At 45.5% G+C, this 16,439-nt stretch overlaps 1 protein-coding gene across 1 annotated transcript in view; it reads right to left on the bottom strand.

The window, feature by feature from the left end:
* Positions 1–5: 5 nt before the first annotated feature.
* The window catches only part of KCNQ2 (potassium voltage-gated channel subfamily Q member 2), a gene marked incomplete at its 5' end in the record, with an annotated part of 75,509 nt that continues 59,075 nt past the window's right edge, over positions 6–16,439 (bottom strand). The window contains 2 exons of the mRNA XM_017735766.1: positions 6–10,559; positions 11,282–11,405. Coding sequence (XP_017591255.1) covers positions 9,855–10,559; positions 11,282–11,405 — 829 coding nt within the window. The remainder of the gene's footprint in view (positions 10,560–11,281; positions 11,406–16,439) is intronic.

Genomic DNA, 16,439 nt, shown 5'->3' with positions numbered 1-16,439 from the left:
AGAAGTGCAAAGAAAAATAAATGTGTATTTCATCTCATGAAGGTTAAATCTCTGGCATTTTTACTGAATGCAAATTTTCCATTCTGATGCTTTGAGGCTTAAATTAATGATTGTGATTATTTAATTTTCCTCCATTTGCCTTCCGGTTGCAACCATCGCTGTTGGTCTTCACACCACACATAAAGAGTTTTGCAGCTGCCACAGTCATTCCTGTGAAGGTACAAGCTGACCCACGCTCAATGCTTCAGTGTAAAAGTCTGGGCTACGTCACTTTTCCACGGTGTTCATGTAAAACCATGCGTGACTGTGTCTGTCAGCTTCTAGCCAGTCCCTCACAAAAACTACAGGTCATTCCCTTGGCACCTGTCCCTATAAAATGTACATTGCACAAAGTCATGATTGAAAAGTACAGAGGAAATTACACATCCACCGAAAGAAAAAAAGAAAAAAAAAAAAAGAGAGAGAAAAGAAATCCGATTGCTATTTTACAAGAGAAAAGTGTGTCTCATTCCATACATACAAAATGTTTTCAAATTGTACATAAGTACCAAAGGCATTATGAGAAATTCTTTGGAGATGAAACGAAAGTGCAAGAAAGCCAAGGCAACAGAGCAAATGAAAGGAAGCAAAGCAGCAGCTGTCTTTGCTTTCTAAAGGACAACCAAACTTCCCGGCTCGAGTGAGCCCCGGAGCTTTCCGAGCAGGAGCCGCGGGCGTGCGGCCCCGCGCTCATCCCGGTGGGAAATTCACCTCTCAGCTCTCACTCTCAGGACAAAAGCATGAACAATTTTTAGCCCGGGTAAGGCCAAATGAGCCAGATGCTGTTATAAACCATGGTAGTGTCAAGGTATCTCAGGGAAGCGGCAACACACTCCAGCAAGGGATGTACCCTTTGCTCAGTAACTTATTTAGGACTGAATCAGCTCTTACAGCTGAGAACTTTGGACCCAGAGATGAATTTCAGGCCAATGAAAAGATCTGATTAGTATTTATTCAAGGCATCCAGCAGTATTAAACCGGGAAAGTTAGCTCTTCATGCCTTTGTTTATTTAGATTAAACACTGAAGGGTAAGTTCTACCCAATATAAATCTTATGTCTGTGAAAATACTGGCAAAATTCAATACTAGAGGATGATTCATTTGGTGAGGCTGGTAAAATCTCTGTATAGGGGCAATTGGAGTCTGCAGGCTGGCCTGCTTGGAAAATCTGATTTATTGGTTGTAATACTGTCATTTCTTCCATAACTCTAAGATCAAAGACAGGCTTTTAATGTTTCTTTTCTTAAACATCTCTTACCTAGGGGCTTTTTAAATATAGGCAAAGGTAAGACCCATGGGGCACTGGAATCCTCTGCCTGGGCAGTAGGTTTGTGGGAGATCCTGGCACTGCCCTCAGTCAGCACCGCTGCCATGGGACACCCTGGCACAGCACATAAAGACTTTGCCCTTGGATCTCCAATGGCACAGGACAACTGTTTGGCCACACATCTTAGGAATGGGCTTTTTGGACTTGAAGTTGGCACTGGCCACTCTATTATATTTGTTTGTTTGAAAGGAAGCCAAAGAAATTATCACTTGAAGAACTGCATCGCTCTGCTGCGGGGCCTGTGCTTCCTTCAGAAGTGGGATTTCTCCTTGGGATGGCAGTCACACACCAATCCCCTCTGCAAATCTTCCTTTTTGCATGAAACAAATTATTGAAAAAGTAATTAGGTTTTATTGTACCCACTGTCTCACTCCAAAACAGAGTTTTTCTTCCCCCTGTGCATCTCCGATGCAGCTTTATCTGTTTTGATCAAGAACACGTGTGCACACGTGTTCATACCCACGTGCACATACAGCCACACGTGGGTGCATGTACTCGAACCACATGCACACGCTTCTGCAGCCAAAGTTGTGTTGTCCTTTTATCTTGCAGGTTATGACAAAGATAAACTGTGAGCTTCATTCAATCTGTACAGAATTTACAGTTCAGATGAATAGCAATGAAGAATATATAGGAATACAGTAGCTGTTAAGTATTTGTGGGCTGTGTGTGTTCGTTTTGTTCAGGTATTTTTAAATTAACATCACAGAGGCAATCTCATATTTTAGCTTCCTGATAAAATCTGTTTAAAGAACCATTCAAATGCAGTGAATTTCTTAACAAAACTGGATGTTCGTTTTTTCCCTTTTCCCAGTTATGCTGAGTCCCATCACAAATCAGGCAGGTGACACTTTGTTCAACGCACATATGTTGATTACATGTAGAGATACCTATCACCACGTGGCATGTAGTGTGCAATCCGTGTGCAGTACATGTGGATAATGTGCCAAAGTGACACCAAGCAAGATAAATTTCATAAATACAGTATCTATATTGGAGAAACAGGAATATAGTTTTAGTGTGTGGAGCGTTGTTGCTGTATAAGAACAGTGGCACCCACCTATATGAATTACTGATAAAAGAATAGAACATTTATAAGAATAATTTATTGAATCTCCTAAAGCGTTTGATACACAGTAACTGCAACTATGTTTAAAATCTGCTCTTGATTTAAAATAACAAAATCTCTGTCATTTATCAGCTATGTCTTGTTTTGCCTCGGTGTTCCTGAAGGTCTCAGGTACTCTACACTGTACGTGAATTTTTTGAGAAAAAGTGAAGAAAATTCAAATTTTAGGGGTTTGGGGAGAGGGAAGAGTAACCAACAAAGAAGGGTCTCAATCCTGCCTGCTGACAGGAGCACGGGGTAACTCCAGCTCCAGGGAAGATGCTGGACCAGTGTGAATAACCAGGCAGGACAGAAAAGACCTGTCACCAGCCTCGATGACTTCTCCTCAGGTCCTCAGCAAGGCTAAGCATGGTGTCTGTGGAGATGCTAAAGAACTGAGACCTACACATCTACATCTGTGATCAATCCTTTTCGTGAGCATCACTGCATATGGAAAACACTAGGTCATGGCCACTGTGTTGGTCAAGTTTAAGGGATTCCTGTGAAATGCTGCTTCTGCTTTAATGGGAGGTGCCCATGGCATGCTAAAATAAGGAGGTACTTTCCCATTGTGGCTTGCAAGGCTTGTGCTGACCTTTTCTTGTGTGGAGTGGGAAGGAGAGAGCATCTCCCCAGGTCCACAGTCATCAGTGTCAAATGGAGCTGGAATTCCAGCAGAGGCTTTGCTGGCAGCATGACATTCAGCCTTGTTTTGGGGTCGGAACCATCCGAACTGGAGGTTCTGCATGGCTTCTACCTGAAATCATTAACCCTGCCCTAAGATTATAGGCATAGCTGCAGGTGAAATCCCACCTGGGCTTGGCACTGAGCTTTGTGGTGAGCTCAGGTTTTCAGAACCAGGCAAACAGATGCTGCTTGAACAGTTCACCTGCAGCTGTATTTGCAGGAATTAGGAGAGGGCAAGATGCTTCTGGATTCACTGGTAGCTTTGGAAACAGCACAGCCTGGACCAGCTGCTTTCCAGTTCTCCTCATTACCGAGCTAGAGCTGGTATGCGCAGCCACATCTGGACAAGGGTCTTGAAAACAGCTCTTCAGGGAGCAAAAACATCTACACTGGTAGAGCCTGTGAGCTCTTCTCGGCGATGTTCACCTGGACAAGAAAACCTGAGCCAGACCCTCATCCCTGTTTCACTTTAGTCACCTAAAGCCACGGGGACAAACCCTCACAGGGCACAGACAGACAACACAGACCCCATCCCTGTGTGGAAAAGCTCCAGCAGAACAAACCAGGGATGTGTTGAGGCCACGATGGCTCAATGAGGAAGCAAAAAAATTGCCTACAAAAAGCAAAACTGTCATATTAACACAACACAAAGGCTCTCTGGTGCATCTGGTGATGCCAGGCCAAGTCTCAGAGTAGAGTTCTGGCTTTACAGCTTCCCTGGTAAATAGTCTGGGCAAGGAAGGGGAGGATATGGAGCCAGGGTCAAACCAGCTCATGGCAACAGTGCCAAGAGATACAAGAGACTGCAAACACCAGCGAGATGGGCAAACCCTGAAGGCCTCATGACAGCCTGGTATTGCAGTGGGGAGAACACTGGCAAAACATTTATGGAGATAAAAATGTAGCCCAGCGCCACTCCATAAGGAGAGTGAGAGATGCTTCCATGAGGAATGGTTATGGCACAGCTGCAGGGTGCCCGAGACCACCAAGGGCTGTAGAGAAGGCTGGACGGAATTTCCAAAGAGTGGTTTCCAAGGTTTGGAAGTCACACTCTGCCCTGTGCCTCGGGCTGTGCTGCAGGCACAAACACACACAGCATCCCAGGGCTGGATGCAGGTGAGAGAATCCTATGGGAATTAAACCAGACATATGGCAAGTCCCACACGTGTGGGTTCAAATGGCATCTTTGAAATGAAGACCAGGCCTCCATCCTTGGCACTGCATGTTCCTCCAAACCCTCAGAAAGGGCTATCTGAGATGCTCTTTTTCAGAGGCACCCAGATGGAAAGGAGGTTGTGACACAGCCAACACAATTCGTATTTTTTCCTCTCCATTTACACGTTTGAAGGAACCACAGGTACAAACATGGTTTTTTTACCCCGTAGTCACAAGCAGTAGAAATGGAGTCTGTGCATGCTGTATCAGAGGGATGGGGTGATGACTAGTTGCAGCATGAAAGACACTTGGTATATCAGTGTTACCTACAGAAGCACCGCAGCACCCTGCGAGGTGGCTCACTAGGAGGACAGCCTCTCCCCAGAGTGATGCTTTTGGCAATGTTACCTTGTCAGGTACTACAGCAATCTGGGAGTGCAGATACAGCTGGAGCATATTGCTGTCTACTCATCTCAGGCTGCATGCAGTAGCAGGCAAAATTGAGAGTACAGTCAGTGAGATAGTCCAGAAAGCACATTCATAAGTTAAAAAGGACCCTGCTGCTACCTAAATTTGAAGCGTGATTAATAGTGTATCAAAAGGTGTGTGATCCCTCTTCCTCTAGACACTAAGGTAAGGCAAGCAGTATTGTGTCACTGGGGCATCAAACACTAAGATATACTAAAGAAGATTCCTATGCAGTATTATAATCCTTATCATTAAAAACCCACCCTATTGTTATTGTTAAAAAAACAGTGAACCCACACCCCTGCTCTGAGCAGGTTTTGCTCTGTGAGGCAGAAAAGTCGGGGTGTTTGTGTGCTAAAAGCAAGGGTTTGCTTTTACACCTCTGAGCAGCAGTGACCCCAGGGGGCTCGGAGGGGCTGCTGCCCTCAGCCCTCCCCACAGCCCTCCCCAGCACAGCCTCAATGCTACCTGGAGCTGAAGGAGCTTTTGTATCTGATTTCCTTGTTTCTGGCTCAGGAAAAGGAAGCTGATGAGAACAGAAGAGGCTGACCAGTGATAGAGAGAGGATGGAGAGGATGTGGACGTGCAGCTGTGGGTTGGGAAGAAAGGGCTGGAGGCTCAGGGCTCGCTCAGCCTGAGCATTCACATGATGGAGAAACAGAAATCCTTATCCTGCTCCTGGGCTTTTTAACATTCCCAATAAAATACTCACTGCTAAGGGTGTTTGTATGGTACAACTTTGGGTAAATTCCTTAGGAATTTCAGTTTCTCTTTAAATACTTACATTTTAGTCCTAGCAATAATGTTGCTGTGACCGTGGTGGTCTGAGGATATCAGGAAAATGAGGTTTCCAGTAGCTCCCTCTTGGGAAAAGTATGAGTGAAGGTGTTTTTCTTTTCTCTTGGGCGATTGTCTGGAAGGGGAGCATTTGTATCTGAGATGATGCTCTGGCTTCTCAGGTAGATTATACAAATTTGTTCTAAAAATTCACATAATTTAAAGTTTTAAAAATCAATTTAAAATGTAAAAATATACCTATTTATCCATAAATAGCAATGACCCTGCAAAATTTATTTGGACCTATTAAGCAGCATTTGAAAGAAAACGCATTTTTAGAAAATCTGATCTATCACATAGTCTGTCTAAAGAAATAGAATGGCTTTCTGAGCTGGATGAGAGGTTTGGTTTTGGTGAGCTCCTCGACATTTTTTACTTTAAAAATTGTTATTAAGAAAATGGGTCAACAAGGAAGTTCACATACAAAATCTGCCCTTGAGTAACATTAAAGTCCCTTCCCAAATATTGGGAAATTTGGCTTATGGCTGTTCCTCTGTCTCAGGGTCACATTATGAAAGGCCAGCCTTGCAACATCTCCAGCCACCTCTCCTGTTCAGAGAACTCCTCAGACCACCTGAACTCACACTTGGACCTGAAGCACCCAAAAACTTACTGTGGCTTCATGTCCCAGCCCCAGGCATTGCTCCATCCCATGGGTGGGCCAATTGCAGGATTTCTTTCCAGACCTAGACCCAGATTCTGGAAAAAAAATGCCCCAAAGTTTCTTGGTTTCTTGGAGACCATACCTCAGGCTTTGGTCCAAGGTCATGGCTTCCCATTCAGCCAGACTCACCTGGAACCAGGCTCTGGGCATGGAACCAAGCGTGGGCATGGGCAGCCCTGGAGCAGTTCAAGATGGTCTGCTGGAAATTTGGCTTCCACATCTTCTTCAGCTCTCTTTGGACTCCTCTGTCCACACTTGGCATTGCCTAAAACTTGTTCTGTCCTCCAAAATACATGGAACAAGATCTGAGAGGAAGAGTACAAAGAGTAGCCCAAGAGAGGCTCAGCAGAGGGACAAAGTTTGCCTGTCCACCTTTTTAAAGGTCTTTGTCATTGGGATTGCCTTATTAGTAACCCAAAACTGATTTATTTTCTTTTAGTCTGGTGGTTAAGACTTGTGGGAGATTGCCACCAGGAATGTGTGGTGCAGACATGGGGGAGCTGAGTGGTTGGAAGGGAAGACTTTTCAGGGAGTACTGGACTATGATTTAGGGGAAAAATGAAATTATTCCTGTCAATAAGCAACAAGCAGGCCCTGCCATTGTTTATACAGGCTTAAATAATTTCATGGAAATGATGAGCATTATTTGTAGCTAATTCTAGTGTGAGTTAACATGGGGTTTTGCCTGGATGGATGAGAAGTGATGATTTATGGCATGGTTGTGCATGGAGGTGTGTATCAGAATTTCTTTGATATGATGCCACAGAAAAATATATCTTATACCTTAAAAAAAAATTCTATGTGAAATAAATAGCAGCCAGATATGATCTGTGCTGCATGTATATAAAATCAGTTTTCTGCAATCTCTGCTTATGGGACAAATCCAACAACTTTTCAAGATACAAGTCAAAAGACCTTTATAGATTCCAGTGTAGGAGGTTGAAGAGGAAAAACTCAATCTTTCCCGTGCAATCCCTGAAGATGAGCTTTAAGGTCCCTTTCCACCCAAACCGTTCTGTGGTTCTGTGAATCGATGATTCTGTGATTAAAGACCAGTCATGTACCTGTGCTGCAATAGGACTGCATGACATCATCCTTATCCTCATCCTCATCTGCCATTCCTGCCTCTACATCATACCCTCTATGCCAAATTTCCAGCAGGCCTTGAGAAGTAATTGCAAACAAATAAGAGAATAAATCTTTGTTATCTCTGACTTGTACAAAATTTGCAGCGAGCAGCTGGCTGGAGCGATGTTGATTTTTGCCTCACCAAATGCAATTTCCATTCTTGTGGTCGGTAGAAAGCTCAGGCCACCACGTTAGATTTAGGACCTGCTGACATTTCTTGTTCTAGCAGAAAGGATCTCATTTCGGAACACACCAGAGGCAAATCTGCACAATTTACGGTCATTTGGCATTTAAAGTTGTCTCTCTGTAGAAGTCAAGGGCATCACTGCGTTAACTCTGCACAAAGAAATCTGGAGCCAGGAGTTTTGGAGCACAAACAGAGAGGGAAAAACTGCAGAAGTTAATGAAAATATGGCTCAAGAGGGGAAAGAAAGGAACTAGCATGGCTGGAAGCCCAGTTGCTCCCTAAGAACAAGGTTTTCCCCTCCTGAATGGTGAAAAATGGCAGGAAAAGTTGTGAAGATCCTTCCCTCTTCCTTATTCCATGATAAGACCTGTGTGCTGGTCCTGGCCACTAGCAAAAAATGGTTTTATTTCCTGTCTGAAAGTTGTCAGACTGCACCCACATCTTCCCTAAGGCCAAAATTATCCTGGTTCTCCCCTGGTTGCTGTGTCTGATCAAGCAAACAGGAGGAGAGAAAAAGGCTGTGAGTCTCCCTTCACCCCAAGCAAGTCAATGTTCAGCCTCTCAAAGGCCACACAGAAATGAAGTTGTCACCTAAATAACAGGCTCTTGATAAGACACAGGGAAAATGTGGAAAGACAGGGTTTGAAATCACAGCAGAAAACACACGTGGGATTTGGGCTGTGGATGCGCGGCAAGGTTCAGAGGCACAATGCCAGCAATGGTGTCCCAGCCCTGGAAACAGATCCCAAACCAAAGTTCTCCTGATCCCCGCCTTGCAAAAAAAACCCCTACCAACTTATCCATGTAAAGGATCACTTTGTGACTTTGTTTTGGTCCCAAAAGAAACTTTGAGCGTCACTTTTCCCCTCGCCTTCCCCCAGCTGAAGGAGCTGCTGAGGTTCCTGGTAATGACACGGTGACCTTTCCAAGAGGAAGTGCTTCCACAGCAAGGAAACGGGGCAGACTGGGGTTGGCACAACTCGCGGGCAAGCACAGCTAAGAGGCTTCTGAAAGACCACAAAGAAACAAAGCAGTGCCTCTTAACTCAGCTTGAGGGATCCAAACAAACCAAAGGATGTCTCGAGAACGTGGGGGTGAGATTCTTGGCAGGGCAGAAGAAGAAAGGAAAGATTTTCATGGGCATAGTGTGTGCAAAAGTGTTCAGGCACAATGCAAACTGTAAGAAAAGCGCCCACTCTGACCAACAGGGCTTCCAGAGGATGGAGCTCAGCACTCACAGCAAAGTGGGGACCACAGCATCCTGCATGTCCACTCTCTGCCTGGTGGCTGTGCCTCCCCAACAGCGCTGTTGGCCACAAGAATGGCTTGAGATCGTGGCAGCCCTCCAGAGGGGTTGCCTTTGGTTTGTCTTTGCCTTCAAAGCACCCCCAGGTCCCTTGTCAGCAGAAGGAGAGATAATTAAATATAATACATGGTTTAAAATATAAAATTCCATCCCCATAGTGTATCGACCTCCGTCTCGGTCTCATTTCTCTGCCCTCTGGATTGTCCCTCTTCTTGCACTCAAGCTTATATTGCTGAGTTTTTCCTAAGATGGGATCATTTCCAAACTGCTCTGGTTCAGAGCAGTACCCCAGCCTGTCCCACTTGAGGCCATGTCTTCTGCTCATGCAACTATCCCAGCCACCATCCCTCTCCTCCAGGGGCCTACACAACATCTCCATGTATTATATTGGAATTATGTCACCTTCCTGACAGCTAATGAGGAACCACGGAGTAACAACCCCTCATTATTACACGTGCCCTGAAATCTAAGCCAGAAAAAAACACGTGTTCAGTCTGTGACTCCAAAACACCTAAAGGTGTGATCAACTCGTGCCATGATGTAGCAATTCCCACCTAACACTTGTCAGCCACCAGTTAATTTGATCTACAAAAGCCCTGGCCGGGTGATTTATTCCTGCCCTGCGCTTCTGAAGATTCCCAAGAAATGCAAATTGCCTACCCTGCGCCATGAAATAGTTTCACCTAATGATCTTAGAAAGAGAGTATGAAAGAAATCTGGACTTCACGGCTCCAGTTCGCTCATCACCGTGACCTCTGCCACAAATGCAGGCTCAGACCTGCTCGTTCCCCCCCCCCAGAGTAAGCTGCAAGAAAAGTATCTGCCAGCTAAGGGTGTCCTAGAAAGAGGAAAACCTTAGCTGTCAATCTCCTTGAGAAGTTCGACATGTGCACAGCTGGAGCGGGCAGCTGCCAGTGCTCGGATGTGGCTCACGGCTGCAGGGAGGCTTCACTGCCGGGGGGTTGACCAGCCCATGTCACTGAAGGGTCCCTCGCCCGTGGCCGACCTTGGGGGGGGGCCACAGGGCGTGCAGAGGTCAGAGTCGGTGTCTGACTCCCCTTCTGCAATGTAGGGTCTGATTTTGGCCACGGCTGCATAGCAACCGTTGTTAAGGATGTCCAAATTCTCTTTGGACTGGGAGATGCTAAAGCCGCTGAAAGAGCGCTCCAGTTCCTCGTGGTCCACCGAGGGGATGGAGATGGACGTGTCGCTGTCTCTCATGGCACTCTCGTGGTGTTTGGTTGTAATGTCTTCGTTCCTCAGGTACTCCGCGCTCGCCCGGTGCCCGCCGCTGTAGGCGGACAGGGAGCGCTCGTGGGAGGGTGGAGGTGGGATCCGGACCAGCGAGCCGGGGTCTCCGACGGGTGAGGAGCCGTGGCTCTGCCGCTGGCACGACGTGGAGGGCGGGCACGCGTTGCTTGGGGCTGGTGGGGCGGAGAAGTTCTTCTGACCCATGGAGCTGGTGGACCTGATGATCTTGATGATGCAGCCGTTCTTGTCAATGTGCTCCCTGCTGTCTTCGGGGCTGTGGTAGGGAGGGGCTGGGTCTGGTTCTTTGGACCCAAAGTAAGCCTCCGTCTCCGTTGGTGGGATGCCCATCCGCTGCATGTAAATGTTCACCAGGAAGTCCAGCTTCTTCTCCATTGACTGAACCTGAAAAACACCACAGTTCCAGCACTATGTGCAGGCTGAAGCACGTTAACATCCTGAGTATGAGCAACTTCCATTGAGACGCAAGTATGGGGCTGGGCTTCGCAGATCACCTCCACCTACACTGACCCACAGCATCTCAAACTTTTAGTGAATATTTAATTGTTCTGAAGGGTTTAATTCTCCACCTTTTTACAGGGTTTTCCTTGTTACAGGATTTCCCTTATTCTCCTCTAACCTTTTTGACAGGCACCAAGTTCCAGAAAAGCTGGAGCACGCTTGCTCCTTCCAGCTCCTTCCTGCACTTGGCACTTGTCTGGGCTCAGAAGGCCATGGGGATTTCTGAGCCTTATCCTCTAGGAAGATTTTAAATCTTCAGCAAGGCCAGCAGCAGCAGCAGCCAGGCTCAGGGACTCATTTGAAGCATGTCCAGTGCTGCGGCAAAGAAACCAATGTGCTGTTTTCAAAAATTATGTAGACATTTGACAAACTCACTAAACTAGACTCAAAGTGCCTGGCTTAAAGGTAGCACTTAGGCTTCCAAGACATTTAGTCCCCTTTCATAACATCTATATTGCTTCTTTTTCAAAATATTCCTGGCTCTCACTTTCTTTTAACTAAAAGGTAATGTCCCACTGAGAGAAAAAGGCGAGAAAAAGGCAAGAAAAAAACAACACAATGCATGCAAAACGTTCTGACAAGAACCCCTTCCTAACCCAAGATACCTGTTTTTCAACTTTTCCAAGCCTGCCCATCATGCTGGGGTCTTCAGGCAGCTCCCCCTCTGCTGGCCCTTTGGTCCGATCCTTGTCAGTCATGGAGGATCCTCTCCCAACGATCTGGTCAACTCTACCGGGATCAGAAAATCCCCCCACCCCCGGAAAAGGACCTGGAGTCAGTTGGAGGCAGCAGGTGAGGAGGGCACCGCTTGTGGTGCCTCCATGGGACAAAGCAACAGCCTCTCTCCCAACTAACACTCCAAATTACTCACAGACACGCAGTGGCACTGAAGTGTTAATTCAGATGCAAAATTCAGAGCAGTATTAGCAGAGTTTGAAATTATCCATTTCTGTTTATACAGATAAAACCTGGCACATTATGCACAGTAAATTTACCCACTGCAAAGAATTTCTTTAACTGGCTTTCTTCCAAATTGATTAACTTCTTATTTGTACTGAGAAATTATTATTTTGGGGGAAGATCAAGTTTTCTGTCTAGCATATATCAATGGGATCTTTTTCAGTCTTTGCAGCAGTTTCCTCTCCTCAATGCAAATGTCTGTGTGTAATTCTCATGACCATGAAAATGAGCTGCTTGTCCTAAGATCCAGACAAACAGGTGCAGTGACAACTGTTTTAGTGGAATTACAACAAGGCTGAATTTGGCCAGAACTCACCAAACATTACCAAACTGTTTTCATCTCAATGCAGTTCACACTTGAACTGTTAGATGTTTCTTATTAGCAGGGCTCCCAGTTGGGAACAGCAGAGGAAGCTCCTGCCAAATCAGCCAGCAAAGGTTACAAGGCACATAATTTGGTACTGACTTCTTTACACATCACATTTGCACTTCCTCACTCCCAGTATGGAAACACCTGGGTTTATTAACAGCTCCATATGCAGAGGAAGAAGGAGGGCAGAACCCATTTGGAAGCTAGAACTCAATTTTATTAGAGGCATCAAATATAAATTTCTGGAGAGTAAACATTGGAGCTTCTTGATCCCTCCAAAGTCAGGGGAGCAACTCATTTTTGGAATAACTTCTTAATGGCAGCCAGGTTTATAGAATAATTCTGTGCTGGGCAAACTTTACTCTTGCATAATGCACCAAACATAAGGGTGGTGGGGGGAAAGAAGGGTTAATTAATCTGACTGAAACCAGGCTGAGGTATCTTGAGCGAAAACTCAAAATGCTTCTTACGCAGTTCTGCGTTGTGGGCCACAGGTCCATGCACCAGGAGGAGGAAAAGGAAGGAGCTGAACACAGACAGACAGGGGAAAATGAACAAACAAAAACCAAGGAAAGGAATGAGATGTGAGGCTATTTCCAACACAAGAGCTATCTGTTTTCTTCACACTGGACAGGGACTTCATACGGATGTTGGCTGTTGACACTGAGGGGCAGGTACCAGTGGGAATGGACCAGCGTGGCTCCCTTAGCTTATATTAGAGCAACAGCACTTTACAGCACCAGATCTGGCTCAAAGAGATGAAGTGGATGAGCACATCACACCAAAGACAGAAAATATAAGCCAACAATTGTTTCAGAGTTTAGCTTTGATCCCAGAAGCTACTTCATTTGGGCAGGGATGTGACAGAATTCTGTTCTGCTTAAAAAGCCATGTTTGATCCTTTGCTTAGCAATATAAGCACAGGAGTACAAGGAGCACCAAGTGCTGGAATTACAAGTGTGAGGAATACGCATGCCTTATTTCTCTCTTGTAATGGGAGAAGGAAATCACTGACATGTACAGGAACTCCCCACAAGGGATGCAATTACTGACAGGACATACAGCACAAGAAATCCTACGACAATGTTGTTACCGTGTAAGCAAAGAGCTGTTAAATTGGATACCTCGGGCTACCTTGGTGGGGAATCACAAGTCAAGGCGTGGTACAGCCACTGTATGAACTCCTCTCCTGTATGCACAAGCAAGTAGACTGGTAAAACAATGAACACGAGTTTAAAGAGGCCCAAAGCCTAAATGTTATTGAATATTGCAGAAGGCCAAGAACAATCAGGGTGCTCTGTCCTCCTGTCCCATCCAGCACGGCACTGACACTGAAATGTGTCCACTAATGGAAATGAGATGTCCCTCACCAGCTGTGGAGTAGAGCAGGGAGGCAGGACAGACTGTGACACAGAGAGGAGAACCGAACATTGCATAGTAAAAACAGAGAGAGTCTTGTGTACCCTAATTCTAACCTTGCAGAAATCAAGGCAGGACTTCTGCTATCTTTTCATATCTTAAGAGAAGAGCTATCCAGAGAGTGAACCCCACATGGCCCATTTCAGTGGCCAGCTGGCATTTTGCAGATGGAGTGATCACTAAGAAGAGCACTAAATTGTCACCCACCTTCAAGGACACAACCTGCCTTCAGACCTGCTGGGATGTAGGAGCAGGGCTGAAACCCTTCACAGAGCTCACCTATAAAGCATTCAGAAGCCCTTTCCCATTATATAATTGACACCAGAGACCAGAATTCCTGCTTGATTCATTCCCTTTGTGTCTATACCTGAACACAGCTCCTGGGGTGTTTGTCTTCCACAGCTCTGAGGAAGCAGAGCCAGATCTCTCCTCGGAGGCAGGGCAGCACCAAGGATGGTGCAGGGGGCAGCTCGGGGCCTCTGGCTTCAGTGCAGAGAGGGGAGAAGAAGGTGAACCAAGTCCTTCTCTCTGTACGGGAGAAACCAGGCTCGAGGTCTCCCACCCCTTTGCTTCCCACAGCACAAGCTGGACCACAGGAGAGTGCTCCTATCCCCAGCAAAGCGCAGAGATTTCATTTGTGCCTTATCTGACACAAGAGAAAAGAGGAATTCCTTATCAGCTCCCAACCCACCTGCACCGAGCTGGGTGGAGGACCACCAAGAGGACCACCAAGAGCAGGAGGTCCTTTTAGCCATTACAAGATTTTGAGATTTTGTCCAAACTGGGCAACAAAGCTCAAAAGATGAAGAAGAGAGAACATATTCCACTTTAGCAAAGCAGAAGGGGACAATTTGTGTTCTTACAGCGTGACAAAGGACCAAGAATCTTCTGAGCTGCCCGTCCCACTTCTACACTACAGCCCATGGGGAGTCTTGTGTCTTCTCAATAATTATTTCATCTGTGCCCAACACACACGTGCAGAGGGAAGAATTCAGCTGAAGCTTTGGAAGAGGCAGCCCCATGTTTTTCCTTTCCTGGCAGAAGAGGATTCAGAGATTTCTACGGATGCACGACAAACTGTGCCATCTGCTGTCCTTGGTAGGCTCTGCTGGGCCTCAGTTTGGGAGGGAGAGAGAAGAGGGGATTGCTCTTTAAAGTGGACTTTACTGCCTTTCCTTCTTTCTAATGATAGAAAAAAAATGTAAATTCTTGCATCAGCCACAGTGCAGGTTTTCTCATGCTTCGTTATGCTTCATGCTAACAGTGCATGCAAAGAGGTGTAATATGTCACCCTCGGGCCAGAAGCGGACATCAAAAGGTCAAACGGCTCAAATGAGATAAAAATGAAGTGTTTGGGAATAGATAGTCAAGTCTTTTCTTTTTTTTTTTTTCTTTATCTCTTATAAATTTTTGTAAACAATCCAGGCATTGAAGCCAAACCCCCTTCATCCATGTCACAGGACTGGCTACTTACCCTTTCATTTGGCAATAAATCTTGCTCTGGGCAAATTTTGATCAACAACTGTTGTCTAAAAATTACAGCTGAGATTGCACCTATTCTAGGCTAAATCAGCTGATCAAGGGAATTTTATCCAAATTATCTGTGTGTAGAGCATGGAGCAAACACCATCAGCCAAACCACAGCTGTGGGCATCTACCAGGATCCCCCTGCCCTTACCAGGAGCTGCTTGCAGGAAGATTTTGGCTGAACTGAGCAATCCACAGGGTTAAGAGAGCTCATGGGACATCACTTCCACGATGTTTCTCTGGGCAGAATTCGGCTAAAACAGGGGTGTGCAGACTGAAAAGAAGAGGCCGGAGCCATCCATGGGGACCTCACAGGACACATCCCCATGGCACAGACCCACGTGGTGTTGGGGTGATGAAGGGCATGGCAGCAGCAGAGCCTGACCAAGAATTTTTGGATCTGGGTTTGGGGCTGCTCAGAGCCCTGGTTCCCATCCACCAGCCCCCTGAGGACCTCAGAAGTGCCGCTGGTGTCTGTGGGAGGATAAAACTGCCAAAAATTAAGTGCAGCATAAGCCTTTTCATGGGTGGGAACAGAAATTTCAGCAGCCTTCTGTACACTGCTGCTTTCTGCAGCCACAGCTCAATGAGGGGGAAATGAAAAACTTCATTGGAAAAGAGAGAAATGACAAAAAAACCTCTAAACATCCCAGGAGCCTTGTGGGCATGTGCAAAGGATTTTTAATCAGTATTAGGAACTGTAAAAACAGCGGGGGGGAAGTCATTAGCATGAAGCTGATACAGCAACAGACTTGGACTGAATAAAATAAATATCCCAGTCTGAGGCCTCCTCCCCTCAGATCCATCAATCACCTTTGCTGTGTATGAGGCACAGGTTTTCACAAGGAAGTCTTGCCTTTAGTGAAGGCTTCTTGCACATATCATCTTAAAGGTTAAATACAGCAAAATCCTCTTGAATATGTATTTTTGTTTTAAAATCTAAATGTTTCTTCAGATAACAAGGTTATTTCATTTTCAAAGACTTGTTTTGGCAGGGAGGAGAAATGGGAAAAAATGCTCGTCTGAAAGCATTTTTTTTTTTCAAGCATAAAGCTTGGGGCTTCTGGAAAATTCTATTTTTTTGATGTTTGAGCTAGCTGAGTGGGAAAATGTAAGCTTTCAATATTCCTTTTACTTACATTTCTCTAGTGAAGATTACTCAGAGCAGCTTAAATAAAAATCAAGAGATTTGTCACATATTAGCTCTTAGGGAGGCAAATATATTTAGAAAAAAAATATTTAAGGCTAAGCTTGCTGCATTTAAAAATCACCTACTATTTCTGCATAGAAATTGACTTTCTAGCAAATATTTATACCTGCCTTGGGCTCCAGTGGTCTCAATGCAACGAGAAAAAATACAACCCAGCTCATGGCCTTGCTGCCCAGATCTCAGAATGCCCTAAAATGGGAATTTTTGTAGGAATATATTCCTCATGGCATGAGCTTCAGATATGGTCTTGTTTAAGGAGAGAACTTAATGAGAAATC

The sequence above is a fragment of the Corvus brachyrhynchos genome, unplaced genomic scaffold (genome assembly GCF_000691975.1).
Source record: "Corvus brachyrhynchos isolate BGI_N302 unplaced genomic scaffold, ASM69197v1 scaffold10, whole genome shotgun sequence".
Lineage (NCBI taxonomy): Eukaryota > Metazoa > Chordata > Aves > Passeriformes > Corvidae > Corvus > Corvus brachyrhynchos.
Note: the sequence above shows the minus strand (reverse complement) of the source record. Positions and strands in the feature narration are given on the sequence as shown.